This window comes from Anas acuta, chromosome 18 (assembly GCF_963932015.1).
Source record: "Anas acuta chromosome 18, bAnaAcu1.1, whole genome shotgun sequence".
NCBI classification, from domain to species: Eukaryota; Metazoa; Chordata; class Aves; order Anseriformes; family Anatidae; genus Anas; species Anas acuta.
The window spans coordinates 4,967,930-4,995,145 of record NC_088996.1 but is presented as its reverse complement, the minus strand read 5'-3'; the positions used below and the strand labels follow the sequence as shown (position 1 = coordinate 4,995,145).

Genomic DNA, 27,216 nt, shown 5'->3' with positions numbered 1-27,216 from the left:
CATAAAAACGGGGGTGGGCGAAAACAGCCCATTGTATCCGCTTTATGGTTTGACTTGAACCCAACACAAATGCAGCACTTGTGTTGTCTGCAAGGCCTGGCCAGCCAAATAAAGGCTGTATTTAAGTTCAGCATGGGGCTGAAAAGACAAGTTGTGTGGAGCCAGGCAGAACGGAGCTGCAGGCTATCTGGACAGGCTTTTCTAAAGAACCTTCCACCACATTCATGTTTGCTATAGCACGGAATAAATTCCGACTGTCACGCTTCACAGAGGAGTACCAGCATGCAGTCTTGTTGCGTGCTTGGGGTTTGGTTTGGAGCCGCAGACAAATTCATGGATACGTTTGAGCTACCAGGAAGGAGACTTTTAGCAAAATGTCTTTTTGCTTTACGCATGTTCAATGTGTTGCCTCTTTTCCTTTCTGGACAGGCTGAGATGGAAGCTGCTCCCTTTTTCCTTTCCAGTCCTAGGCTCCTCCAAGCTGCCAGGCTGCTAGGAGGTGTTTCAGTGGAGAAGATGTTCAATTTCAGAGTATTTCCAGCTACTGCCTTACCTCAACCAGCTGTAGAAAGTGGGTGCTAGTAGTCACGTTAATTTATTCCACTAGCAATAAAATAAGCTCAGCTCCCTGGAAAGTAAATCCTCGTGCAATACAGACTTGTATATGTTGTAACATCTGCAGTGTAACGTGCAGTGATTGAGAACCTGTCAAAAACCAAGGCTGCTGTGTAGCTCTTTTCCCTGGGACCAAGCTTCCTTCCCAGCCCGGTGACTTATCCTTGTGGTGCTGCGAAATGCCGAGATCCATCTTGACTCCTGCTGTCAGCTTCTGGTGGGTTTTGTGCGTGTTCCTTCTGGTAACTCCTCGGCTTTGTGTTCCAGGGTTGCTGTGGAAGTGGTGACCACGATGACTTCGGCTGACGTGATGTGGCAGGATGGCACCGTGGAGACCAACATTCGCTCCAATGAGCTGATTCCCGTCCATCATCTGGACAACAATGAGTTCTGCCCTGGGGATTTTGTGGTGGACAAAAGAGGTATTGAGTGTCAAAGACACGCTCTCGGGGAGCAAACATGCTCTTAATTACAAAGTATTTCTCAATCTGGATCTTCTAACATACATTTTAGCCCTTTTTACAGTAGCTGTTAGTAGTACTCGTGTGAGGTAGGCACAAGAGCCTTACGGAGGACAGAGCGACTGAGGTGACTTTACCTGAATGTCAGCAGAGAACCATTATTTAAACTCCAAGGCTGAACTGTGACAGGCAGGATGTGAAAGGAGTAAATGCCAAGGAAGAATGCAAAGAATCCAAAACCAGGGTTCTCAGCGTTTCGGTAGAGCAGGATGGCCTGCCTTCTCCCTGAGAGTGCAAATGGCTCTGAGCTCTGTCCCAGGATGAGGGGAGGGACAAAAACATATCTCCTGCTGCGTCCTTTGAAGGACCTGCATGTCATGACCCTCTCTTTTCCTTAGTGTTTTGGCAACCCAGAGGCATTTGCATTCACTAAACCGATTGGAGATGCTAGTGGGGGCCACAGTACAAGTTGAAGATGACTGGGAGATTTACTGCTTTAGGCTATGATATTGATGGCACGGCATCTGGCTCTTAGCTGCCTTCTGTAGTCCACCCTCAGCAGTGGGGAGCACAAGGTCTTCTCAGAGGCTGGGAAGATGAAAAGCTGGTTGTCAAAAAAAAAAAAAGAAAAAGTTCTGTGTGCCCATTTTTAATAAGCAATAGTCTGGCCAGTCCCGTGGGTTAAACCAGTTTTGTGGAAACTGAAGATAGCCATCAGCTCCAGTCCTCCTGTCCCAGTTTGGGATCTGCATTCCCGTGTCATGCATACCCTCCAGCAGAGTCTGGGCTCCCTGCAGTTCTGCTAAGCGTGCTGAGAGGTGGATCCTGTCAGCCACGTAAACCCGAAGGGTGTCTGGATAACAGCCCAGCCCCAGAGATGTGGTCCAGCTTTGTTCTGTAGGATACACAGTGCAGGCATATGCACATGTATGCCTTCGTCCTGCCTGCTTTTCATGTTTGTTGTCCTGTGCGTTTTTCCAGAGGAGCAAAACTGTTGTGGGTGGCGCAGTTTCAGATGAGCTTGGCAGCCAGGGCTGCTTCCAGGGAGCTCTCGGCTGTCCTGTCCAGGAACGCAGACACTCTGTCATCGTGGAAGTGGCTTGGAGGGCAGAGCACGAAGGGGATGGCTCGCTTTCTTGTTTTCTCTTTATAATAGAGCTCAAAAGGGGTCCTGAAGTGAATATGTTCACCCTGGCCGATGCAACATCATCTCACTTTACCCTCATTCCGTGCCCTATTAAAATCTATCTCCTTAGCTGAGTGTAGTTTCAACTGTGTAGGAAGAATTGTTTTTCCTCATGCCATTCACAAAGGGAAGGTTTCAGCTAGAAGCTCGGGAGCTTGACAGCCTCAGGCACGTGTGAAGGCTGTGCTCCTTCCTTAACCTGTCTATTTTTTTCCCCTACCATTGTGACCAAAAGCTCAGAGCTCCCAGGACCCCGGCGTGTACGGCGTCGTGCAGTCTGGTGACCATATCGGCCGTACCTGCGTGGTGAAGTGGTTCAAGCTGAAATCCAGCGGGGATGACGTGGAGGTAAGTGCAGCCAGCCAGTGCCTGCTGAGGGAAAGCAGCCACAAAACAGCACGAGGTTCACACTGGTAAACCTGGAAGTCAGCTCTGCAGTGGAGTCTGTCCTTGAGGATGGGAACAGTCATGTGCTTGTGGGCCTGGGAGACTTCAGCCAGAAGTGGTGACACTGCATATTTGTTAGATGCCTGCATAACAGCAAAGAACAAGCAAAGTGTTCTCATCCCATGATCGATACCAGGCTCTGGCATGGATGGAAATGTTTGTAGTCACAGGCAGTTGGTTTCTTGAGTTCACTGTAAGAATTTTTCCCTACTGTGTCTTTACTGGTTGATGGAGAATCCATGTCTTGTTATCCTGCTTTTTGGGGAGCTTATAGGAACACAATTTCACAGACTATTGTGGGCAGCAGCCTAGTGGAAGATGTGTGGTTCAAGTCTCCCCTCTCAAATCTGCTGCAGGGCCTTCTGCCTTGGGACAGGGGCTGCGTCGTAAGTTAGCAGGGCCCTGTGTGTCTAGAAACAGAACAGCATTGTCTGGGGGCTGCGTTCTGCTTTACTGCTCGTTATTTGTGAGTTCCTAGCACTTCTCCAAGAGAAATAGAATAAAAGATGCTTCCCATCAATCGATAAGCTCTTTGCCAGAACAAACCCCAGCAGTTCCTTCCTGCAGCCTGTTAGAGAGCTGAAAATGGAGGAGATGTGCTGAGGAGGACCCTAGGTGTTGGAGGCTTGTTGGGAGGGGCGGTGCAGCATCCTGGGGCTGACCTGGTTGCCTTCTGTCTCCGACACAGCTGATCGGGGAGGAGGAGGACGTGAGTGTGTACGACATTGCTGACCACCCAGACTTTCGCTTCCGCACTACTGACATCGTGATTCGCATCGGCAACTCGGACGGAGCCACAGCTAAGGAAGATGAGGTGGGTTCTCAGCACCGTTACATGGCCATGTTGTCACCAGGTGTTAGTCTGGGGACACCTGAAAGAGTCAGTGGCTTTAGACTTGAAAGAGCTGTGGCTTTAGACCCCACATGGGCATCCTAAACTGCCTAGCTTGCTAGTTTTGTATTATAGTATCCTCTGCTGTCATGAGTGCCAGATCACATCTCCAGGTCTGGTGGAGATGTAACCTTGAAATCCTTTGACCGTGGTGACAGAGTCTGTAACGCAGCCAGAACACATGTTGAGACAAGAATCAACCGTTTGCCTGATGGTTTCTAATCAGGCTTAAGGATTGCTTAGGATTTGAGTAACCTCTAATATGACAATATTCTGTGGATTCCTGAGCCAAGAGTGAAGGTGCATTTGTCATGCAACCAATTTAATTTGGCCGCAGAAGATTGGGGCTCTGGTTTTCATCTGTTTTATCGCATACGTGTTAATTTTGATCGAGTCAATTGATCTCCTGGGAAGGAAGGGGAAGCAATTTATTCTGTAGAGAATAACAGTTGGACCTGATGATCTTAATGATGATCTTAGAAGCCTTTTCCAACCTAAGTGATTCCATGAATACGCTGTTTGCTAGGAAAGAGGTTTCCTTATTCTGCCTGGAAGATCTCCAGCTGTTGAGACATCATTCTCAAAAAGGGTTAAAAGGTGTGGGATGGCTCCTCTTGCGGTTCTGGTTTCAGCAGCACGAAACATATCCATGCTTGCTCGAATGACCCAGATAACCTTCCAGTGCAAGATGCCACTTAACATGCACCCTCTGTGCCAGGTCTGCTCCTGCTCCCTGGGAAAGCCGCCGTCAGCCCCTACTGCTGGGTGGCTCCTGCAACCCACTAGAGGGCAGCCTGCTCCAGGGCACTGTCGGGTCCCTTCCTGGCAGGTACCCCTGGTGCTGTCCCTGGGGAAGGCCACAGCTCTCAGCCTGGTGAAAATTCGGGAATTCTGCTGCCAGACCAGCCCTTTGGGGGCCCTCCACCATGGGGAGGGGTTTTCCACATCTCCATGGTAGTGTTATGGGTTTTTTTCCTGGAAACCCTACACGTAGGATTCTTCTCCCCCTCTCCATGGGACCCCAGGGCTCCTGTCCCTTCTGCTGCAGCCAGCTCTCTGGCTAAGCTGCAAGCATTTTATAGGAGCGTGCAGGTTTGGAGGTCTCCAGCATGGGGCACAGCTCTTTCTCCAGAGCTTCTTGCTCTGCACTGAACAGCCTGGGGAAGAAAAGAGGCTGACAAACTGCTCTTGTGTCCACAGCCTTCGGTGGGACAGGTGGCTCGCGTGGATGTCAGCAGCAAGGTGGAAGTGGTGTGGGCTGATAACTCCAAGACTATCATTCTGCCTCAGGTGAGGACCTGTTCCTAACGTGTGATCTCTAATTCTTAGCCGAGTGACAAGTTTTAAATGCCCGCTGCAAGGAGGTTCACTCTGTAAGGGGATCTTGCTCTATTTATTGCCTTCCCATATGAAAGGGTGGCTTCACACCTCTATTAGCACACAAAAATTGTTGCTTTTTTTTGGGGGGGAGGACTGAGCAGCTAATTGGTCACTGCTGCTTCTCAATCTAGAGAGCCTTGTGCTGCCAGGAAAGTACAGGCAGGCTGCTGGTTCCTTACGCACTGCATGCTCGCAGCTCTGACCACAGCCTTCCTGCAGCACCTGCAGCTTTGCAGACGGGGGTTGCAGAGCGAAGTGATCACCAGTTTTGACTTGAGCCTAGGTTAACCGTGTTGCCCAACTGCTGAAAAGCTATTGCTGCTTCTGTCTCGCTTGTGAAATGGCACTGTAGTGTTTTATTTGGTTTCAGAAGCTCCCCCAGAAGCTGGATGAGAGCCCCAAGTTGTGACCTTAGCTAACCTAGGAATCGGACCCGAATCTCCTCCCAAGGCAGGGAGGGGAAGGAGCTGAGTGCAAGCTTTAAAATAGAGAGAGAACCACGCTGCTAATCCACTTAACCCCATGCGGTTCTCTTCTGCATTGTTCTATTTTAAGGTTTTTGTTGGATTGTCTCGTAATCATATTCACGACTACATACAGCTCTGTCCCGTGGCTCTCCTCCTTGTTGCTTCAAATTAGTGCAGACACCCCAAAGATAAGAGCAGCCCAGCTTCTGTAAGCTCCCATCTCCGTCAGCGTGGCAGCGAGCGCCCTTGCCTCTGCTGCAGAGATGCATCTGCTCGATCAAGATCTCTTTTTCAAGCAAGCAGCTCTGCATTAATTACAGCAGAATAGTCAATGCCCGCACTATGGCAGTGGGCTGGAGCGCCACAAAGCAGGCTGCTGTCTCCCTTCCCCCTGATGTCACATGCGCTCGGGTCGCAGGCACAATCGGAGGCCTGATGCGTGCCCCACAAAGGGCTGCTCTCACGCTGCGGAGCTCGGGCTCTGCCGCAGCTCCTGCTGTGTCACGCCAGGCCCTTCCATTCTGCTCGGCTGCGTAATTGCGGGAGCCGGGGAAATGTCAGCAGCGTGAATTATCAGCTGGGGAAGCGGTGATTTATCAATCCGTGTGCTCGGAGACGAGCTGGCTGGGCGCTTTTTCTCAGCTCTAAAAATAAGGATGGCGTAGCTGGCTAATTAACTTTTCCAGCTCAGGTTTGGATTAGCTTTGAGGGCGGTGGGTTTTGATGGCTTTTCCTGCCTGCAGTCACTCGCGTTGAACCCAGCTGACCCCTGCAAGCTGTCTGTCTCTGAGTGGCACGGGACTGGCAGAGCAGCGCTTGTTCAGCTTGGGGCTCTGACAAAAGGACTGAGTGTCCACATGCTGTGGCCTCTAGGCTCATATCTTTAGGTTCTAGGCTCACATCGTGCAAGAAGGAGAGGATTCGGGGCCACCATTCAAGTGTCAGGAGCAAAGTTGTTCCTGCTCCCTTGCTTCCGTGAGGGAACTTGGAGCTGGAGCTGTCTGTAAGCCCCTGCAAGGGGGCCTCGTGAGGGATGCAGCATGTGCAAAAGCACTTTTACAAGAGAGGAGGGTAGACGGAGTGGGGATGGGCTCAGCTTTCAGCTGTGAAAGGGAGGAGAACATTTTATGTAAGGGCTTATTCAGCAGCTGTTTGGGCTTTATTGTCCCCGCTGAATTTTAAGCAGAAGTGACATACAATGGCTAAAGCAACACAGCAGAGCTCTGGTGGCAAGAAGTGTGTGCCACAGGAGAAGAAATCTGGTTTGTGAATGTTTTCCTGGCTCCAGCATTGTCTCTGTGGAAGGACAGCGTCGAGGCAGCCAAATGCAGGGTTCTGTGCCAGTGGGGTTTCTGGTAAAGAGGCAGGACTCAGAAACACGAGCTCCACACCTAATACCCAGTGCCTTCTGAACTAGCCATGTGTTCAGGTATTTGGGTAGCTCCCTGGCCCTAGCCTGCTCTCCTTGGTCGGCTGTATCCCAGCCACCGAGCTGGCTGCATCCTATCTCCTCCTGCCCTAGTTTTCCCCCAGTGCCCTACTTGGAGAAGTGGAGGATGGGGCAGTGCCGATTCACGGTCTGTGCGGGTTATCCATGAGCACACCACCGGGATCAAACACCATCCGCCCTGCATAGGTGGAAGTGGCTGCAACAGCCAGACAAATCCTGTCCACCCTTGCCATGGTGGGAAGTGATTTTCCTGCGTTTAGAAAGGATTCAGGCTCTGTGTGTGCTTCAGCCGAGGCGCTCGGGTGTCTCCTCTAACCGTGCTCTCCTTTTAGCACTTGTACAACATCGAGTCGGAAATCGAGGAGTCAGACTATGACTCTGTTGACGGCAGCACCAGTGGGGCATCCTCGGAGTGGGAGGATGAAAGCGACAGCTGGGAGACAGACAACGGCCTCATGGAAGACGACCACCCAAAAATTGAGGAGTTAGAGCCCGAGGAGCCAGTGGTAGAGGAGGTGAAGAAAGTAGAGGAACAAGTCCAGGGAGCTGTGGCTATGGCGGTTGCAGATCTTGCTGCGGAGAAAGCTGGCAAGGACGGAGCCCCAAAGAGCTTCCGAGAACTGAAGGAAGCCATCAAGATCCTGGAGAGCCTGAAAAATATGACTGTGGAGCAGCTGCTGACTGGTTCTCCCACCTCCCCCACTGTGGAGCTGGAAAAACCCACTCGGGAGAAGAAGTTCTTGGACGATATTAAGAAGCTGCAGGAAAACCTGAAGAAGACCTTGGATAACGTGGCTATTGCAGAGGAGGAGAAGATGGAAGCCATGGTGGAGACGGAGAAGAAAGAAGAGAAAGCGGAGGCGCAGACACCGGTGAGGTCGGAGTGGCCCAGCGAGACACCGGTGCTCTGCCAGCAGAGCGGGGGCAAGCCTGGAGTCACCTTCACCAGTGCCAAGGGAGAAGTCTTCTCCGTGCTGGAGTATGCTCCAGGTGAGCGTGTCGGGGCAGGCCGCCGTGGGAGGCTCTGTCCTTTGTTGCTGTCCTGCAATGTTTATCTTTCTCCAAAATATTTGCTTCTAGGCCTCTTGGATTGGGTTTCCTCCGCGATCTTTCTCACAGCTTATTAATTGGGGCGGAGGAATTGGGACAACTTCAGTAGCCCAGTCTGTTCTGGGGTGGGAACCTGGGGTTTTGGTGGCATTTCTAGGCACTGACACCACTTCCCAAGCCATAGAAATGGGCTTCCCTTTTTTTTTCCCATGTCAGAAACTGGCTTTGGAGGGCTGTGGAGATCAGTCACTTCAAAGCTAGGGGGTTTGTGCGGGATTTTTCTGCAGGGGTGGATTGGTTTAGAGGCAGAGCAGGAACAGCTGGTGTTCCTCTGCTGGCTGTCCTTGGTTGGGTGAGTGTCCTTGTTAATGTTAATCAGCCAAAAATAAAAATTAAAAAAAAAAAAAAAGAGCATCTGGCTGTGAGGAACGCTGGTGACAGCAGAGCCCGAGGTGTGCTCGGCAAGCCAGCCAGACCTGAGACGGGGAGGTGGCCAACCTGTTCTGGAGGTATGTATAAATAAAAGCAGGGAGCTGCGCTCAGGGTTTGCAGACAGGAGGTCATCGCTTTGATGCCTCGTTGTCCCAGCTGCATGACAGGGCCCTTTGTGGGACCAAAAGAACAGGAGGTGCAGGTTGTGGCTGCCGTACGGTGTGGGAAAACTCCAGTAATCTCTAGCTGCCTCTTGGCTCTGCACCAACGCAAGTTAAACTGCCCCGGGCTGATGCAGGAGCTGGGTTATTTTTGAAAAGCTCTAGGGTTTCTTGTCTTCACTGGCAAGAGCTGGGGTTCTTCAACGAGATACTTCTGAAGCTTCTCTTGCTGCTGCTACCCCCCATTTCTTCTGAATGATGGGTTTGATATGTGGATAGATTTGCCTTCAGAAGGAGCCTGTGGCAGTCTCCAGGCTTTAATCCCTCTCTCCTTGCCCCACAGACAGCCATGCCTTCAAGAAAATGGAGTTCCAGCCCCCAGAAGCCAAGAAGTTCTTTAGCACTGTGCGGAAAGAAATGGCTCTCCTGGCCACCTCCCTGCCAGACGGCATCATGGTTAAAACCTTCGAGGATCGAATGGCAAGTGTTTGCTCGGCGGTGCCTGCGTGGTGGAGCTGGGCTCAAAGTCCAGCTCGTGGTCTTTGGAATTCCCTGCTTCGCCCTAATCCCTTGCGTTAGAGGCGCAGGAATGTGTGCAGCCTGAGCAGTACGGCTGTAATTACTGCAAATAACTGCTTTTGCATTCCCTGAGTCGGGGTGGCAAACAACCCAGGCTTTCTCACGGCAGGAAACCCGCTGCGGGTGCTTTGCCCACGCGGGTGCCTGTCCCACAGAGCCAGAGAAGGGATGGTGCAACCTGTGGGGATTACTGGCCACCCTCTCAGGCCCAGCTGCAGTCCCAGAGGCACAATAAGGCCCCGGTAGAAGTGCAGCTTGTGGGGGAAGGTGCCCCGAGATGTGGTGGCTGAGAACTCGTGCAATTCCCCGGCGAGGGCTGAGTTAATCTCAGTGCCAACGCCTCTGTGCCAAGCGGGCTTTGCGCAGCGCCGCGTGGCTCAATCCCCTCTCTCCGCAGGATCTCTTCTCAGCACTTATCAAAGGACCCACGCGCACGCCCTACGAGGACGGCCTCTTCCTCTTCGACATCCAGCTCCCCAACATCTACCCTGCCGTCCCGCCTCTCTTCCGCTACCTCTCGCAGTGCAGCGGGAGGCTCAACCCCAACCTCTACGACAACGGCAAAGTGTGCGTCAGCCTCCTGGGGACGTGGATCGGCAAGGTAGGGCTTGCTGCCACCCACCGCTTTCTGCCACCTTCTTCCAACTGCTGCAGGTAGCAGCGGTGGTTGTGCCAGCCCACTGTTGGAACAAACCACCCGGCCACGAGTCCTGGCTGACTGGTGGTGGTGGTGGTGCAGGTTTTAGGGCTGGGCTTCTTCTGGGACTGTTTGGCCCTCGCCTGTCTTTGCTTAACGAGGAGCCTGTAGTCAGACCAGGCTTAGGTCCCCGTCCCTCACTCAGTGGATGAATTACATAGTAGGGCACCACAGCTGGAGACTTGGCTTAACCAGAGCCACCAAATGGTGTTTTTTGGGCAGGGGGATTGGTAGGGCAGCTGTGGGGGGTTGGAAGTGGTGTCTGGTGTGTGGGTTTGCAACATTCCAGGCAGAACTGGCCTGATAGGGGGTGGTGCTGGGCTGGCAAAAATACCAGAGATGAGCTGGCCCAGCAGGGACACGGGCACATCATGCCAAGTCAGACGAGCGTTGTTCCTGCTGGAAACCACACGACCTTCCTCCAGCAATTAGCACGGAGCAAACCAGTGGTGCCTTGGCCCTTTGATGTGTTTGTCTGTGTGTTTCAGGGGACGGAAAGGTGGACCAGTAAATCCAGCCTCCTTCAGGTGCTCATCTCCATCCAAGGTAAGTGCTCCTGCGGAACCTGTGGGGCAGGAGGAGGCAGGGGGCAGGGGGGATGCGGGTTTAGGGGGGACAGGGGGGACGCACAGTTGGGATGTGCCACCCCAGCTGGGCTTCTGCTGCCTTTTGCTCTCACCTCGCTGGACAAAGCGGCGTCCTTATCTCTCCGGTTCAGCAGTCCAGGCAGGTGCGAGCTTTCCTCACGCCTTGAGTTTTGGCTGCGGCCCAGGTCTCTGAGACAATGCTTTCCCTTCTTCTGGCTGCAGCAGCTCACCACAGAGCTGTTCTGCTTGTTAGGCAGAGCTGACAGAGGTGAACCATTTTGTTCTCAGTCGGTTCCCAAAGCTAATTGAAGCTGCTGCTAAACCGGGCTTCGTTTGCAGGACTGTTTTTATCCCCACTGAGTCACCCACCCATCCTACTTCGGGCATATTTTTGCACATGATGCTGGTGTTTACACTCCTCCTAAAGCAGAATAATCAGGGGTGTGTCTAGAAAAGCCCCAGGGCTTCCTGTTACAGCGCTTTGCCCTATAATATCTAGTTTGAGAGCAGACAGACTAAATCAAATCTCCTCAAGGCCAACTTTCTATGCAGGGAGCCCAGGAATGTGACTTGAGAAACCTTTGACACAGAACAAGGGCTGCTGCCTCGGGTCCACGGGCGGCTCCTGAAGTCTCGGTCTGTCTGTATCCTCCTGTGGGGGGACAGCACCACGAGCAAGGCCTGCTCTCATTTACAGAGCCGGGGATCCAAATTTAGAAGGTGAAATGCCGAATGTTTTACTGGAGCAACCTGGGGCTAGTGCAGGATCTCCTCTCTCCCTCCCGCTGCCTGGTTTTTGAGAGACTCACGGTCTCACCTGCACCGGCTCTTGTGCAGCCCGTGGCAGGGTGCCAGCAGCCTGGCCCTGGTGGTGCCACGCACGTTGTTAGACGAGGCCAGAAGCGAGCAGAGAAAGCTCGGCGTGGGTGACTTCATGTGCTGCCTCAGCACTGCCCTGGTGGGACTGTACTGGACAGGACGGTCCGATCAAACAAAGCCTGTTGCCAAAGACTGGATTTCTTCCTCTTTAAGAGAAGGAAGAGAAAATATTTGAAAAATGGGGTGTTTGCATTATGGTTTCTGGCAGTAGGTTTGCTAGGAGAGGGAAAGTCGCTGTGAAATCTTTCTCCTTCCACCCTCTTGACCTCCTCTGCTGTTGTGTGCCCTCTGCATTGCACCAGTGGAAACCTCTTTTTGCCAGCCAGCACTCCTGAATGCTGCTCTTGGTGGTGTCTGGGGTCCTCACTGCCCTAGTAAACGGCCACAGAGCCATTCACACAACTGCTTCTCTTTGTCATGTTGGTCCACTGCATCTTGCAGACTGATTTGTCCAGCCTGGCCTCTGCTGCCTGCCTGAAGCCAAAGCCCAGCTTCCCTGCAGCACATCTCCTGCAGTCCTTCCCTCTGCTGCCAGCTTTAATCCGCGTGGCTGCAGCTGAAGCTGGTTTGGCATCTCAGCGAGGTGCTCCTGCGACCCTCAAATGTGCCGGCAGAAATCAGGGCCCAGCAGCACCTGCTGCGGGCAGCGCTTCACAGGGAAGTTCCTCCTTTAACCCGCTGCTCTCCCTTTCTTTCGGCAGGTCTTATCTTAGTGAACGAGCCCTATTACAATGAGGCAGGCTTTGACAGCGACCGGGGCCTTCAGGAGGGCTACGAGAACAGTCGCTGCTACAACGAGATGACCCTGATCCGCGTGGTGCAGTCCATGATGCAGCTGCTGCGCCGGCCGGTGGAAGTCTTCGAGCACGAAATCCGCGAGCATTTTCGCTGCAACGGCTGGCGCCTGGTGTCCCGCATCGAGTCCTGGCTGGAGACCAACGAGCTGGTGGAGAGGAGTCACGAACAGGCCAACGGGGCGGACGCTGCCTCCCTCCTCTCCGCCTGCGGCACCCTGGCCGAGAGCCCCGCAGACACGGCGGGGTCGCCGGGGGAGGACGGCAGCGCGGCGGAGCAGGGGGCAGCGGCCGAGCTTTCCGACTCGGCGCTCGACGGGAAGGAGGAGCTGGACGACTCGGAGTTCACGACCTCGACGCCCACCGCCGGTGATCTCCAACAGTACTCAGACTCGGAGAGCACGGGCCAAGCCAGGGGGTCAGACCTGGCCAGAGACCGAACGGACGAGGGGAAGGCTGCCCAGGACTCTGCCTCGCAGCCCAGCGTGAAACCAAAGAAAAGGAGAAAGAGCTACAGGAGTTTCCTTCCAGAGAAGAGCGGTTACCCCGATATCGGGTTCCCCCTCTTCCCTTTGTCCAAGGGGTTCATTAAGAGCATCCGTGGTGTCTTGCAGCAGTACCGGGCTGCCTTAGCAGGGGCCAATATCCCGGAGTGGACAGAGGACAAATAAACCATCAGGTTAGGGACAGGCAGGTGCAGGGGAGAAGGGAAAGCAGCAGAAAGGATAATTGGCAAACGCTGTTACCAGTAAACTGGCTTCTCCTTCCAGCTTTTCTTCCTCAGCTTGGTTTGTTCCAAAGGAGGTGGTAGGCCTGATTTGCTCCTTCGAGGAAAGGTTGTCTAAGCATGAATTTGCCCCCAGCCCTCCTTCCCTTCCCCCCTGTCCCATGTACGTGCTCCTCTTAACGAGTTTGACCCTGCAATGGTAAGATTTGAGCCCTGCACAGAAGCAGTCTTGCAGCCACGTTCCCTCTGCACTTTCATCTTGGGGCACCTTTCCACCCAGAGGCTCTTCCCACCCAGCGCTGCGCCCGGCGGTCCGTGCAGTTGGGGGTCAGGCCAGGAGAAGCGATCGCTGTAGGCTGGAAGCGGGGGGCGATGCCCTCCCACTCTCTCTTCTTTTTTTTTTTTCTCTCCGCATTACCATGGGTTTTCTGAAGCCGACCCAAGCTTGTATGTACTTAGACATTGGATTGTGTTTGCGTTGGAGTTGTCTACACCATACGGAGTTGCTCTAGTCTTAGTTGTTCACCAGTAGCTGCCAGGTTCTTCTGGAGGGAGTCAGGGCTTGAGAGGCAGAGCGGCGCCCGGCGCCAGCCCCCGGGGAGTGCCGCGGGGTCTCCATCTGCTCCCGGGGCTTCTGGTGGCTCTTCTGGAATCGGATCCGGCCACCCACAGTCTTTATTCTCCAGAGTAAGGCAGCCTTCCCCTTCCCTACCACGCATGCCTGTCTTCTAGAAGTAATGGGATCCGGGCTTCTGCCCTCGTTCCTTGCTTGGCTATCTGAATCTTTTGTTCCAGCCAGCCCGGCTGCCGTGTCCCGCTCCTCAGCCCCACGCGGGGAGGTGGCAGCGAGTGATCTCGGGGCCCGTTGCAGATCTTTGGCAGCTCGTCTGGCTGCTGAGCCTGGCACCACTGCTGCTTCTCCATCCCCGGGCTGCAGACGGGTGTTTGGGAGCTGTTTGAGGCAGGGTCACCCTGAGGGAAGGAGCTGGCGCGCACTGCAGCAGCGGTTGGGGACGGTTCCTGCCCCGTTCCTCACCCAGTAACGAGCACGGCAGGCGCTGGTGCGGGCTGTTATCAGCTCCTTCCCTGGCCAGCTGCTTCCTGCGATGGCCTGGATGTGGCTGGCAGCACCGTGGGTACAGCACGAACCCCTCATCCCCAGCGCAGCGCTCCCTCGGAAACTGCAGCAGCTCCTGAGCCGGTGACCTTCAGCACTTGGAGGCAGGGGAACAGAGAGAGAAATCCTTCCCTTACTTGAGCTCAACGTGGCTGCGTCCCCTTCCCTCCACCCTGGCCAGGATCTGGCCTCGTTTAGAAACCCCGCAGAGCAGCCGGATCTCGCGCAGTGCTTCCTGCTACTTGAAACTCCGGGCTCTGAACCCGCTGCCCCCATCGCAGGCTGGCTGCACTGAGCCCTCTCCGTGTCCCAGAGCTCCAGGAGGGAGCAGGGCTTGGCTGCGAGCACCGCTCTTGCAGGTGGGTCACCTGCACCCTGCTGCGGTGCCGGCAGCTCTGGGGGGCTGCCAGGGGGTCTGCAGGGCCCAGGGAGCTGCTCGGAGCCCTGGGCAGGCGTACCTCACAGCCGCTCGCTGGTGCTGAGCGAATGAATCCCTTGGCGAGCGAGGAGGGGGATCTCCGAAACACAAAGGGCCGACTGGGGCAGGAGGGTGAGGCTGTGTTTCGGGGCAGGGGAGGCAGCCAGCGAGGCTCATTCCACGATTAAACCTCACCAGGCAAAGCCACAGTTGGTGACCTGCAGGCACCGACTCCCCTCGCCCCCCGTTCCCCTCACCGCGCTGCAGCCTGACCCCGCTCCATCCAGGGCCGGGAGGGAGCTCTGGTCCCTCTTGGTTGGAAACAGCAGGGCAAAGAGAGAGAGAGAAAACCCTTTAGGGCCAGACAGGGCTGGGGTGGAGAGGCAGAGGAGCTCTGCGGTTCCTTGCTTCACCCTCCCTTCGCTCCCTGCAGCTCATCTCATGGGGAAGCGGTGGGCAGGGCTCGGGGATGGCCAGAATTTGCACCCCGTGGCCCAAGAAGTCTCCTCGTTGTCCTCCGATCCTAACCAAGAGCTTTTGCACAGGTTCCTGGGGCTTCCCAGCGGGGAAGGTGCTCGCTGGCCTGCTGGAAGGGGCCGCTGCTGCCCCTCGCATCGCTCTCCGTAGCCGGTGTCCCACCCCGAGGCGTGCGCGGAGGTTTACAGATTTTCTAAGCTTTTGATAATGTGAAGCTCCTGGGTGACGAGGCTGGTGGTGAGCACACTGCAGCTATGTAATTTTTTTGTGTATGTATGTAATATTTAAGGGTAACAAAATTTAAGAGGCTAAAACCTTAAAGAAGAAAAAAAAAACATTAAAAACACAAAAAAAGCCAAAGCATGATGCATATTGTTAGCCTTAAAACTGGCTACACGACTGTGTGATGTACAAATAAGAGCAGCCTGTAACTGTTTTAAGTGCTGGGGTTGGGGAAGAAGCATTACAAAATCAGTTTGTAGCCTTGATTCTGTACAGTATTTAAATGAAAAGAAGAAAAAAAAACCCACGACCTGACTATTGAGGCCATGCTTAGAGGTGTGTCGTTCACGTGCAGATGTGGATGCTTGGTTGCTTATGATATATGTATAAAGTGCTGTGTGACCATTCAAACTTTTTTTACCTGCAGATTTTTTTTTTTTTTTTTCGTTTGGCTAACCAAGGTGTAATAAAGGAGGGAAGATGACTTGCCATTAAATTTTGCCTCTGTGAGTAGCTCTGACTCTTGTCTTTCTTTTTTTTTCGCCTCCCCTCCCGCGTGCTGGGGCCGGAGGGGACCCCGCTGCCCGGGATCGGGGTGCCCGGAGTGCCCCCGTACCGTCACAAACACCCCCCCAGAGCCCTGCTCCGTGGTGTGCCTGTCTGGATTTTCATTCCCAGTGCTCTTGGGCCGCTCCTGGTGCAGCCAGAGCGAGAACTGGGGGCTCCAAGCCTTCGTGGCCCCCTCCTCAGCACCAAGGTAAGCGTGCGCCAGGCTGCAGCACCCCTGCAGGGACACCCACGGGTGCTGGGGGTGGGCGCTGAGCCCTCACTGGTGGGAGAGGAGGTGGTGGGCAGCGATGGGGGTGGTTTGAGGCTCGTGGCTTTGCTGGAGTTGTGCAAAACCTCCAAAAATTTGGCTCTGAGGGGTGGGTGGCAGCTGCTGCCCCTTCCTCGGGGCAGGGGGAGCCGCGGGGGCTCCTCTGGAAGGACCCTCAGCTGCTGGCTGGCAGCTTGTGGGAGACTCGGGTCAAGAAAGAAAGAAAATGAGGTTGTGTGTGCAGCACAACGTGGGGCCTGAGCCCCTGGGAGATCCCCCAGGCACCCCACTGCCACCACCCAACCCTACAGGACACCCCGGGGAGCCCTTCAGCCCCCAGACCCCTCGCATCAGAGGCAGCTCCAAGCCCTCAGCACCTCCCCTGCCTGGGCAGAGGCTGGGGCTGGACACAGTGAGAGGCCAGCAAAGCCTCACCCCTTTTTTTTTATTTTTTTTACATCTTTTTTTAATTATTTTTCCCCCACGGGGGTGGTGGCTGAACCCGGGACACCCCGGCCCCTCGGAGCAGGGCTGGGAACAATCGCGCCCTTCTCCCGGCGCTGCCAGCCCCCCCTGGCAGGGTTTGCTGCTGAATAACCGCCAGCAGCCCCTGCTGTTTACCCTCCTCCTTTGTACTCTGCGCTAAATGAGCTTTAATTACTGCACTTTTATACCAAAAAGGCTGAGTAATCCCTGCGCCAAGCCCCGGGAAGGGCCCCGAGCGAGGGCTGTCCGGGAAGGTGGAGACCAGAGCTCCCCGCAGGGCCCCGGCTGGGGCACAAAGCCAAAACCACCCGGCTCCCCCGAATGCCTCCCTCGCTCGTAGGCACCGAGCTGTTCCCAAAACGCAAAACGTCCCTGTGTGGGGCTCAGCTCTCTGCATTCAACAATCTCCTTGGGACATGGGGCACGGAGGCACCCCAAGAAGCCACAGCCACCGCCTGAGCGGCTCTCGGGGGCACTGAGCCTGACCCCAAGGTGCTGGGGAGTAAAGGGCCTCAGCCCCTTTTGGGACAGTTGTGTTCTCAGATTTAAATCCCAGGGCTTTTTATTATTATTATTATTATTTGTTTGGTTGGTTTTTTTTTGCAAACGCTAGGTATTTATTGCATTTCTCACAAGAATAAACTCTGCTTCTACAGGAAGCTTTGGGTAGAAACATTCTTTTTTTTTAAAAAAAAAAAAAAAAAAAAGATTTTTTTTTTTCGTGTTAGATACTGGCCCTGACCGCCCTGGGTCAGGCTGGCTCCGTGGCAGGGACACGAGCGGTGCCACCGCCTGCGTCCGAGCCTGGGGGGGGGGAGACAGGGCTGGGGCTGGGGACGGGGCTGTGCCGGCGCAGCCACCCCGGGGCCGGGGCCTGGCACCCCTCGTACCGCTCGCACCGGGGCGAAACGCGGGCACCTCGCTGGTGCCGAGTACCTGCCGGGGCTCGGGGCTCGTTTTTGGGTCCATCCCAAAGAGAGTAAAGCTAAGCGAGGTGCCCTTGGCCCCGGAGAGCTATTGCTAGAGGAGGAGGAGGAAGAGGAGGTGGTTCCTGAGTGGGAGGAAGGCTCGGCCGTGCCCGCGGCTCGGCGCCGCGGCCGCTCAGGAGCCGCAGACCACTCGGCACAGGCGGCGGTGGAGCTGGCCCTGCACGGGCTCGCAGGCCAGCGCCTCGCCGTCCACCGTCATGACGCCGGCGCTGCCCCGCGGCTCCAGGCGGAAGGCGCGGACGGGGACGTGGTGCAGGTGGGGGCAGCCCAGGTCCAGGTGCGTGCCCCTGCCCATGGCCAGGAAAACCTTCAGCAGCGCCACGCGGCTGATGCCCGCCCGCACGTAGAAGAGGTGGATGCAGCCGTCGTCCAGCCGCGCCGCCGGCGCCATCAGCAGGTTGGTGCCCAGGTGGGACTGGTAAATGGCGTAGACGCAGACGAATTCCTCCTCGGGGACCACCGCCCAGCTCGCCGGCACCGGTTCGCCCAGCGGCGCCAGCAGCGAGTCGGAGGGAAGAGCCCCCTGCTCCGTGCCCTCCTCCGGGGGGTCCGGGGGGTCCCTGGGGGCCGGGGGGGCGCCGTGCTGGGGGTCCAGGGGCAGGTAGGAGAGGCGGCCCTGGTAGACGCGCAGCCGGGCCAGGCACTGCAGGGTGCCCAGCGTGAAGCGCGCGTTGCCCAGCCGCCGGTACTTCTCGCTGTCGATGTCCACGTCGGCGATGAAGCCCCAGCCGAAGCCCAGGAAGGAGAAGAAACGCTTGCCCGAGGCCGTGCTCAGCGACACCAGGTCCATCTGCGCGTGCAGCCCCTTGCAGAGGATGAAGGTGCAGTTCGTCAGCAGCTTCTTCTTGGCCACGTGGTCGTTGCTGCGAGGGACGAAGAGGGTGAGTTTGGGGTTTGGGGGGCTCCTCCTGCCGTCCCAGCACCTACTCGTGGCCCCCTCGAGGCTGCTCCCTTTGTGCCGGGAGGCATCCCGGCTGGATGAAGCCATCAGGAAGGGCAGCATAAACCAGCTCCTGAATTTGGGGACTGATGTGCGGCTGCCCAGGACAACCCCGCTCCCACCCTGGGCGTTTCCTGGGGCGCACAGCCCTGCGCCTACAGCTACTGCCATACGGCACAGCCGGCTGCTCCCCGGGGGCTCAGCTCAGCCCCTGGCTCGATTGGGTGAAGTTCTGCCAAATTTAGAGCCTGGAGGAGGAGAGACAGGGAATGGGGGGAGCTGGGAATGCAGGGGGTACAACCCGATGGTGTCAGGGACCAGCCTGCAGCAGGGGGGCACCCAGGAGGGCGTCCCGTCCCCGTCCCCCGAGGCTCACCCTGCATAGTAGTTGATGGAGGCGGCCAGGGCGTTCCCGGAGCCCCCCGGCAGGATGCACAGCGGCGTCTTCAGCGCCTCCTCCCAGTCCGGCCGCTCCATCAGCCCGTTCACCACCTGCAGGGACGGAGGGAGGGAGCTCCTGGTACCCGGGGCCGTGCCAGGACCCCGCTGCCCCCGGCCAAGGGCAGGACAGAGGCTGTGCCTGCCCTGGGCTTTCTCCTTTTGCTGTTCCTTCTCGCCTACAGGTCTCAAAACTCTGCTCCTGCCCCATCCTGGCCCTCTCACCTCGTGGAGCAGCCCGTCCCCGGACATCACCACCAGCGTGTCCCACTGCGACAGGTCCTCCTCCCGCATCCTCTCCTGCGCGTGGTGGGGTCTCTCTGCGGGGGAAAGCAGCGAGAGCTGAGCTCCAGGCCCTGTGCCTGCCTCCGGTGGGTCCGTGGGTCGGAGGGGGTCGGGGAGAGGGGCCGGGGCGGGCGTGGACTCACCGGTGATGAAGATGGAGGGCGCGATGTCAGCGTCGGCCAGCATGGGCTGCACCACCGCGTGGAAGTCATCGAGCGCGCGGCCCGCGCCGCTCTGCGGGTTCAGCAGCACCAGGGCACGGCAGGGCCGGGGCAGGACCCCGTAACTGGCACCTGGTGGGGGGAAAAAGGGGCTCAGAGCCGGGTCTGGGGGCTGTCTGTGAGCTGGGGAGCTCTGGGGTCCCCCAGGTCCCCCCCCATGGTCCTGCACAGCGAGCCAAGGATGGGGATGGGGGTGAGGGCTTGGGGGGGTCGAGGTCCTGATTCCCCACACCCCTCCCAGCTGGAGCGGGGCCAGGACTGACAGCCGTGCTGACAGACGGACGCTCCTCTTCCCCCTGCTCCCCACCGGGCTCTGGTTTCGTGCGCGATGCCCCCGGCCGGGCTGTAATTACAGGCCTGGCAGGGACGGTCCCTGCTCCAGCCGTGTCCCCCTGCCCAAACCCAGCGGTCCCCGTGTCCCCTGGGGGCATCGAGCCCCGGCCACGCTGCAGCTGCACTCCTGGGGAGGAGCAGGGCAGAGCCTGGGGGGGCCACTTGGTGCCACGGAGCTCCAGGGCTCCTTGCAGGGACAGGGGGGACCTGGCACAGGCCATGAATGCCCCACAGCACCCCAGCTCCAGGGCTCCCCGGTGAGCTCCCCAGCCTGGTGTCACCAGCACGGGGTCCTAAAAACTGAGCCCTTGTCCCCAGGAAAGCCAGGAGTGGCAGCAGCAGGCCCGTGGGATTTTGGACAGGCACGGATCCCACGCGGGGAGCTCCTCCGAGTGCCCGGCACTCCTGCATTCCCCAAAAACCCCTCCCAGCCGCAGCGTGACCCCAGATTCAGGTCCCCCCCCGCAGCCGGCGGCGTGGGGGCCCCGCGGGACAGCGCTGAGGTTTTGCCTGCTGACAAAGCACCGAGCTCTGCTCCGTCAGCGCCGTTGAGTCACGAAAGCCGCCGCCGCTTCCCAGCACTGCCCCGAGCCGGGAAGCCCCTTGCTGGGAGTTGGGAGCGGCCGCAGAGCGCGGCGCTGAACCCGGGGCAAAGGGCGGCCGGCACATGGGGAATCGCCACCCAGCCCTCCCCTGGGCTGCACACGTGGGGCCGTTTCGTGTTTGTCCAAGCATCGCAGCACAGATAAAACCTCCTGCCGATCCGATCCACGGCGGGGGAGGCCACCGCCTGCGCCGCCTCCCCGCTGGCACCCGGCCTCGCCGAGGTCACGGCCACACCGCGGCCTCCCCGCTGGACAGCCCCGGGGGGCAGAGCGAGCTCCCCCCCTCGGTTTTGGGGCCGTTTCCTTGGTTTTCTGCCCGCAGGGACTGAGCTGGTGAGCCCTGACCCGCCGGGGAGGCTGCGCTGCTCCGGGACAGCTCCGGTCTCTGGCGCCTGCCAGCGAGCCCCCGGCACGTGGCTGTCTGTCTGTCTGTCTGTCAGCACGCCTCTGTCCCTCTGTCCTGTGAGCTGGGTCCGGTTCAAGCCCCGCCGGCTGCCCCTGGCCTTCCACAGCCCCTTATCAGCCAGCACCAGGCAGGATGGGACCGGCTGGGCCTCGGGGCTGGGAGCAGAGCCCCGCGAGCTGAGTTCCCCCCAGCACCCAGCAGGAGCGATGGGCAGCGGGGGCTCGGCCACTCCAAACCCCCCCGAGAGCTTCTCTGCTCATTAACAGCCCCGAATCCTCTCTTGGCAAACACAGCTTGAGGCTTTGTGCTCCGAGCCAGGCCGTGAGGACATTTTTCCCCCTGTTTTTTCCTCTCCTCTCCCTGCCTCCACCCTGGCGGGCGCATTTCGGCAGCATCCCTTCCCCTTGCGCAACGCCGGCCGCAGCATCCCGGAGCAGGAGGGCGAGCAGCACGGGGCCCGAGTCAGCAGGAGGAAGGGGCACAGCCCCAAAAACATCACCCACGGGCCACGTGCCCTCTCCGTGGCTCTGCTGACAGCTGGAGCCGTGCGGGCAGCCCCGGCTGTGTTACCACATCCCTCGGCAAGGTCCGGTTTTGGTGCAGCAGGGACGAACACCCCAGGTGGCCGTGCACAGCGAGGGGAAAAACAAACACAACCCGGGGGTCCCCCCAAAATTAGGGCTTGTGCCACCGTGCCCTGACACCACGGCCCTGCTGCAGCCGGGAGCTGGATTCCTCCACCCTGACACCAACCCCACAGCCCTGGGGCGCTTTGCTCCCACCCCCGGCCAGCAGCAGGGCACGGCGGCGCCTCCCCCAGATTTGTGGTTATGAAGCACCCGGGGATTTTTTTTCCTCTTGTTTTCATCCTTGGGGGGGGCGAAGTCAGGCGGAGAAACTTCCCACCAGCTGCAGCTCTCCGAGGGGCTTTCACCCCCCGAGGATGCTGCAGCTGGGGGGGGGGGCTTTGCAGGGAAGATTTTGGCTTCTCCCTGTCCCCCTCCGGAAAGGGCCGGGGTGCCCCGATTGCTTCTTGCACCCTGGCCCCGAGCTTTCCCCTTATCTGCCCTGCACACGCCGCGCAGGGTGTGGCGAGCAGCGTTTGCAGCTCCGGCCCAAAAAAACTCGGGGGAGGAGGTTTGTAAATCCTGCTGGCCCTCAGCTCGAGAAGAACTCTGCAAAATCCCACACCGCCTCCTGCCCTCCGCCTTCCCCCGGCTCCCCGAGGCCCCAGCCGTGCCGTGCGCCTCCTGCTCCGAGGGCGAGGGATCTGAAACCCTTTGGAGACCTGCAGCGGCGGAGCTCGGGCTGGCAGTGCGGCCGGGGAGCCGGTTTCCCCCTCACCCCTTTCCACTGGATTATTTTTTCCCCCCCTGCATGCTCTGATTTACTAAGAGCAGCAGAAAGTTGCTCTGTAGCCGCCGGTCGTGTGCCAAAAAGGCGTTTTCCAACCCAAACCGGGCTCAGTGCGAGGTGCCGGGACCCCTCCGACCGCACACCTCGGGCAGCTAAATGCACGAAGCAGCTCCCTGAATCCTGCTCAGGGCCCTATAACGCACGCCAGCCTGCAGGAGGAGGGGGAAAATCCTTCTATCGGGGGGGGCAGGGGCAAACCCGCACCTCCCCAGGACCCCGCTGGCCCCGGAGGTTTTTCCCCAGCCCCCGGTGACGGATGGGACCCCCAGGGATGGTGCGGGTTCCCCGTCCTCCCCGTGCCAGCAGCGGTGGCTTTTTCCTCCTTAGTGTTATTTTTAAAGCTTTGCTGCTCAAAAAAAGCGATGGGAGAGGAGCAGGAGACGGGCAAGGAGGCCTGGGTGCCCGCTGCCCCTTCAGTTTAAGGGGAAAAGTGGGGGAAAAACCCACACCTGGCCCCAAAGGGCCTGCAGGGCCAGCCCTGGTAGCGGGGCTGCGCGTTGATGTCCCCGTCCCCTATAGGTGGGGGGGCACCCAGGTGCCTGCGGGGGTCCCCTGCCTTGATCCTTTGGGGGGCTGTGGGTCACCCCCTGCCTGTTCTGTCCCTTTGGGGCCGGACCCCCCCTCCCCAAACCCCCACGCCCCTCCTGGCTGCTGGCCCCACACCCCACAGGGGGTATCCAGGTGGAGGGGGGCTGCCCCCAGCCCCAAACCCCAATAATCCCCCCTGCACCCCCCCCAAACCCACAGACAGCACAGGGTGGGGTACGGGATGGAGCTGGGGAGGGGGGGGGCAGCACCCCAAAAATCACTGCCGGCACTCCCCACGGCACCCCAAAGGCTGCATTAGGGGATGGTGCAGGGGGGATAGGGGCAAACTTCGGGACCCCACACCCCATATGCCACAAGGGGGGGGGTCGGGCCGGCACTCACCCTCCCGCACGGGCACGGCGGGCACCGAGAGCTCTCGGATGCGCTGGCTCCAGGTTTGGGCGATGCGCAGGTTCCCCTCGGCGTCGGGGCCGTGGGCGACTCGGAAAGTCCTCTGCAGGCGCTGGCGAGCTGGGGAGCCCCAGCGGCCTTTTCGGAAGGGATAACACACCACGGAGAAACAGGCGGAGGGCGAGGAAGAAGAAGAGGAGGACGAGGAAGAGGAGGAGGAAGGGAAAGCCGCCGAGCCCACGCAGTCGGCCAGGGGCAGCGCAGCGCCGGTGCCATCGGGGCGCAGCACCTGCAGCTCCCGCTCCGTCAGCGCCAGCGCCCAAGCGGCCCCCCCGGGGGCCAGCCCCGGCCAAAAACGGCCCCGCAGCACCGCGTCCTCACCCCCCCCGCTCCCCCCCAGGCTGCTGCAGCCTCCCCTTCCTCCCCCTCCTCCTCCTCTTCCTCCTCCGCCGCCGCCGCCGGGTTGCGGGGGGGGTCGGCGGCCGGCGGCCATCGGAGCGCACCGGGGGCAGCGCCGCCCGCAGCCGACACCCGCCCGGCAACGGCAGGCGGGGCCCGGCCCGGCCCCATTTAACCCCCCCCCCCCCCCCCCCCTTCCCCGGAGGTGAAGCGGGGCGGTGCTGCTCGGCTTTTTCCCGGCCCTCCCCTTTTTTTGCTTTTTTTTTTTTGTGTGGTTTTTCCAAAAGGGGGAGGGCGCGCCGCGCGCGCGTCACCGGCTTCGTGGTTTTTTGGTGTGTGTGTGGTTTTTTTTGTGTTTCTTTTTTTTTGGGGTGTGTTGGGGGCACGCTGCGCACTGCAGTGATCTGAGGGGGGGTTTGGTGGTTGTGCTGCTCGCACGCCGAGGGGTGCCGGCACCCGCATGCACGCAGGAAGGCCGAGGGTGGCTGTGCCGGGCTCGGGTTGGGGGGTTGTGGGGGGGCCATGGCCATGTCGTGCCCCCAGCCCCCCGGGCTGGGCTGAGCGGAGGCCACCGGTGGCATTTGGCAGCCCCACATCCACCCCCAGCCCCACATCCGATCCCACATCCACCCCCAGCCCCATATCCAACCCCAGACCCACCTCCAGCCCTGCATCCATCCCCAGCCCCACATTTACCCCCAGCCCCACATCCATCCACCCCCAGCCCCACATCTGACCCCACATCCACCCCCAGCCCCACATCTATCTGCCAGCAGCCCTACATCCACCCCCAGCCCTGCATCCACCCCCAGCCCCGTATCCAACCCCAGACCCACCCCCAGTCCCACATCCATCCCCAGCCCTACATCCATCCAGCCCCAGCCGCAGACCCCATAACCCTGAGCTCTGGGCTCGGGGTCGCATTGCTCTTCACCCTGACGGCTTTGCGACCTGCGAGCCCGCTGTGCCCATTTAAATCCCCCAAAACCCACCAACAATTTGAGGCAGGGGATGGCCAGCCGGGCAGATAGCGGGGCCGTGTGAGCCTGGCTGGCCAAGGGTGCCCTATAAAAACAGAGGCGAGGGGGCAGGATTGGGTGCACCACGCGTCCCAAAAGGACTTCTCCGGGCTCTGGTTTGGTGGGGCAAAACCCAGCCCCACAGATCGGCCACCCGATTCTTCTGCCTGGGGAACCCCAGCACCGATGCCGGCTGAGATTTGGGGCCACAGCACTGGGCAGACCCCACAGATGGCCCCAAGGTGCCCGGGGGAGGGAATAGCCACCCGTGGGGAGCACGGGCTGCCGGCCTGCCCCTCGCCTCGCCGCCCCGCCGGTGACTCAGGAGCTCTGAATTTCCGTGCAGGAAGGCACGGGGACGGCAGGAGGAAACGATGAGCGGCCACAGGACGGCCGCCAGCAGGTGCCACGGGGTGACAGGGACAGGTCGGGATCTGGCCACACTGCGGGACATCCAGTCTGTGGCTCCAGGCCACGGGGACGCCATCACCTTCCCCCCACCCCAAAAAAAATGTTTGAAATGAGGTTTGGAGACCCAAACTCTGCGGCCACCGCCCGATTCCTCCCGGCCCCACGCAGACGCTGTTGGTTTGCCCCCAGCCGTGGCGTTTGGTGCGGAAGCGGGCTGGCCTCCGTCACTGCCCCGTGCCGATAAACAATCATTTGGGGCTACCCTAATTACAGGAGCCTTAACGAGCCACCTTGCGCGGGCAGGAGAGGGAAGGATGCTTGGCGGATGGGTTTATCCCGACCGGCCCCATTCCCACCCGGGATGGGAAGGATGAGGGCATCTCCTGGGGCTCGTATCCCACAAGCTGTAGGTTTGGGGTTTAGAATGCAAGTTTTGGGGCTGTGGGACCCTGGAAGTCCCTGGGCCTTACAGCAACGTCCCTGTGACACACAGAGCCCAGCCTGGCTTCATGTGGGGACGGGGGCTTCACCCCAAAGTTTCTCAGCCCATGGGGATTTGGGCAGCTCCTAAATCCCAGCTGGCACAGCCCAGGACCATGGGGTTCGCCACAAAGCCCTCGGCCAGCTTTCTGATGGTAAAAAATAATAAAAATAATAAAAATAATAAAAATAATAAAAATAATAAAAATAATAAAAATGATAAAAATGATAAAAATAATAAAAATCCTGCCAGGCTTTATTTACCCCATAGTGTATGAACGCAGCCCTACGGCATTACTAATGCCCCCGGCCAGCCAAATCCTACCCCACAAGGCCGGGGAAAACCCTTCACAAGGAGCTAAACCCAAGGCAGCCCCGATCCGTCCCAGCGGGCTGTTAATGAAATATTAAAGGAAATAATGAAATCGCTGCGAGGCCTCGGGGCCGTGGGGGGGCTTCTGCCGCCTGGGGACCTGCTGCGGGATGGGGAGGGAAATGTTCCCCAAGGAACGGCCCCGCTGCGCCTCTGCCCGGCCCTACAAGCAGCCATAAACCTTCGGCCCTGGGGCAGGGGAAGGTTGTTGGTCAGGGCGATAAGGGCCCCGATATCAGCCCCGATAACGGCCCCGATATCAGCCCCGATAACAGCCCCGATATCAGCCCCGGCCTCTGCCTGTGCACCCCGAGGCAGGGCAAAGTGCGTGGCACCGGGGGGGAATTTGGGGCTGAAAAAGGGCAGGATCGGGGCAGTTTTGTGGCAGGACGTGTTGGGGACCCGTGAGGGCCAGATCTGGGCACCCCCATGGGGCTACCCAAGCCTTGTCCCCATCCTTTGGGGTGTCCCCGCTCCCCTGGCAGCAGGAGGGTGCAGCAGGGCCCTCGGGGCGCAGCCGGCTCCCCAAATCCCCTAAATAATCCCTCAGCTTCTTCCTTTTGCAGGGCAAAGCCACAAAATGGCCACAGCGTGTCCTACAACCACCGGCTGGCTGTCACTCGTGGGGCAGCCTTGGGGGGTCACCAAACCCTGTCCCCATGGAGGGTGAGGGGACAGGGGGGACACTGAGGGGACATGGGGACACTGAGGGGACGGGGGGGCACTGAGGGGACGGGGGGACACTGAGGGGACGGGGGGACACTGGGGGGACACTGGGGGCTCGGGGCAGCCGGGCTGTGGTAGCCACAGGCCTGTGGAGGCCGTTTGGGGTGAGGGAAGAGGGGAAGGGGGAATGGGGCTGGGGTGAAGCACGGCTGCAGGCCCCATGGGGTGCAGGGGACGTGGGGGGGCAGCGGGGGACCCCATTGGGGTCCCCTCAGCCTGCAGGTGAGGGGCCGGAGCCAGGACATTGCATGGGGCCGCCCTAAAGCAGCCATGGGGCCACCCTAAACCCCAGCACCCCCTGTGCAGGCCGGGGGTGGCGGTTTTGGTGTCGGTGTCTTTTTTTGGTGTCAGTGATTTTTTTTGGTGTCGGTGACTTCATTTTGGCCCCAAAACCAGCCGGGGACCCTCCTGTAGCCCCCCCGGGGCACACGGGGCTGTCCTGAGGGGACACGGACGCCATCGGTGGTCCCCACCACGGACAGGACGCCCTTGTGGGCAGCTCCCAGCTCTGGGGCAGAAAACGTGGTTTTTTTTGATATTTTAATTATTTTTAATTACTTGTTTTTATTATTATATTTATTTCTTTTTCATCTTTATCATTTTTATTATTTTTATTATTTTTATTATTTTTATATCTTCTTTTTTCCTTCCTTCTATCATCATCATCATAATATCATCACTTCTCTCTCCTTCCTTCCTCCTGTCACTTTCCATTATTATTATTATTTTATTATAATTATCACTATTATAATTATAATTAATAATTATTATTTATTAAAAACATAGAAAAAAATATAGATTTTTTTTTTCTCTAGGGAACCTGCTTTGGCAGGGGGGTTGGACCCGACGATCTCTCGAGGTCCCTCCCAACCCCTACCATTCTGTGCTAATTTAT

General features: G+C 58.3%; 2 protein-coding genes across 2 annotated transcripts in view; one reads left to right on the top strand and one right to left on the bottom strand.

The window, feature by feature from the left end:
• The window catches only part of UBE2O (ubiquitin conjugating enzyme E2 O), a 57,355-nt gene extending 41,804 nt beyond the window's left edge, over positions 1-15,551 (top strand). Inside the window, exons 10-18 of the mRNA XM_068655439.1 lie at positions 883-1,037; positions 2,498-2,610; positions 3,398-3,523; positions 4,802-4,891; positions 7,231-7,888; positions 8,885-9,021; positions 9,518-9,721; positions 10,306-10,363; positions 11,985-15,551. Coding sequence (XP_068511540.1) covers positions 883-1,037; positions 2,498-2,610; positions 3,398-3,523; positions 4,802-4,891; positions 7,231-7,888; positions 8,885-9,021; positions 9,518-9,721; positions 10,306-10,363; positions 11,985-12,748 — 2,305 coding nt within the window. The 3' untranslated portion in view covers positions 12,749-15,551. The remainder of the gene's footprint in view (positions 1-882; positions 1,038-2,497; positions 2,611-3,397; positions 3,524-4,801; positions 4,892-7,230; positions 7,889-8,884; positions 9,022-9,517; positions 9,722-10,305; positions 10,364-11,984) is intronic.
• A 1,484-nt stretch (positions 15,552-17,035) lies between these two features.
• SPHK1 (sphingosine kinase 1) lies at positions 17,036-23,460 on the bottom strand. The gene is made up of 5 exons (XM_068655440.1): positions 22,905-23,460; positions 19,137-19,286; positions 18,934-19,028; positions 18,647-18,762; positions 17,036-18,193 (listed from the first exon to the last, which is right to left on the bottom strand). The coding sequence occupies exons 1-5, from the start codon at positions 23,404-23,406 to the stop codon at positions 17,443-17,445; spliced, it is 1,614 nt and encodes a 537-aa protein (XP_068511541.1). The 5' UTR covers positions 23,407-23,460; the 3' UTR covers positions 17,036-17,442.
• Between the last annotated feature and the right edge of the window lie 3,756 nt (positions 23,461-27,216).

Excerpts from the sequence above, each read along its gene's own strand:
- SPHK1 (XM_068655440.1), bottom strand. The coding sequence starts at position 23,406 with ATGGCCGCCGGCCGCCGACCCCCCCCGCAACCCGGCGGCGGCGGCGGA. Across the intron at positions 19,029-19,136 it reads GCCCTCCATCTTCATCACCG|AGAGACCCCACCACGCGCAG; the intron begins GTGAGTCCACGC and ends TTTCCCCCGCAG. Across the intron at positions 18,763-18,933 it reads GGGACGGGCTGCTCCACGAG|GTGGTGAACGGGCTGATGGA; the intron begins GTGAGAGGGCCA and ends CCGTCCCTGCAG.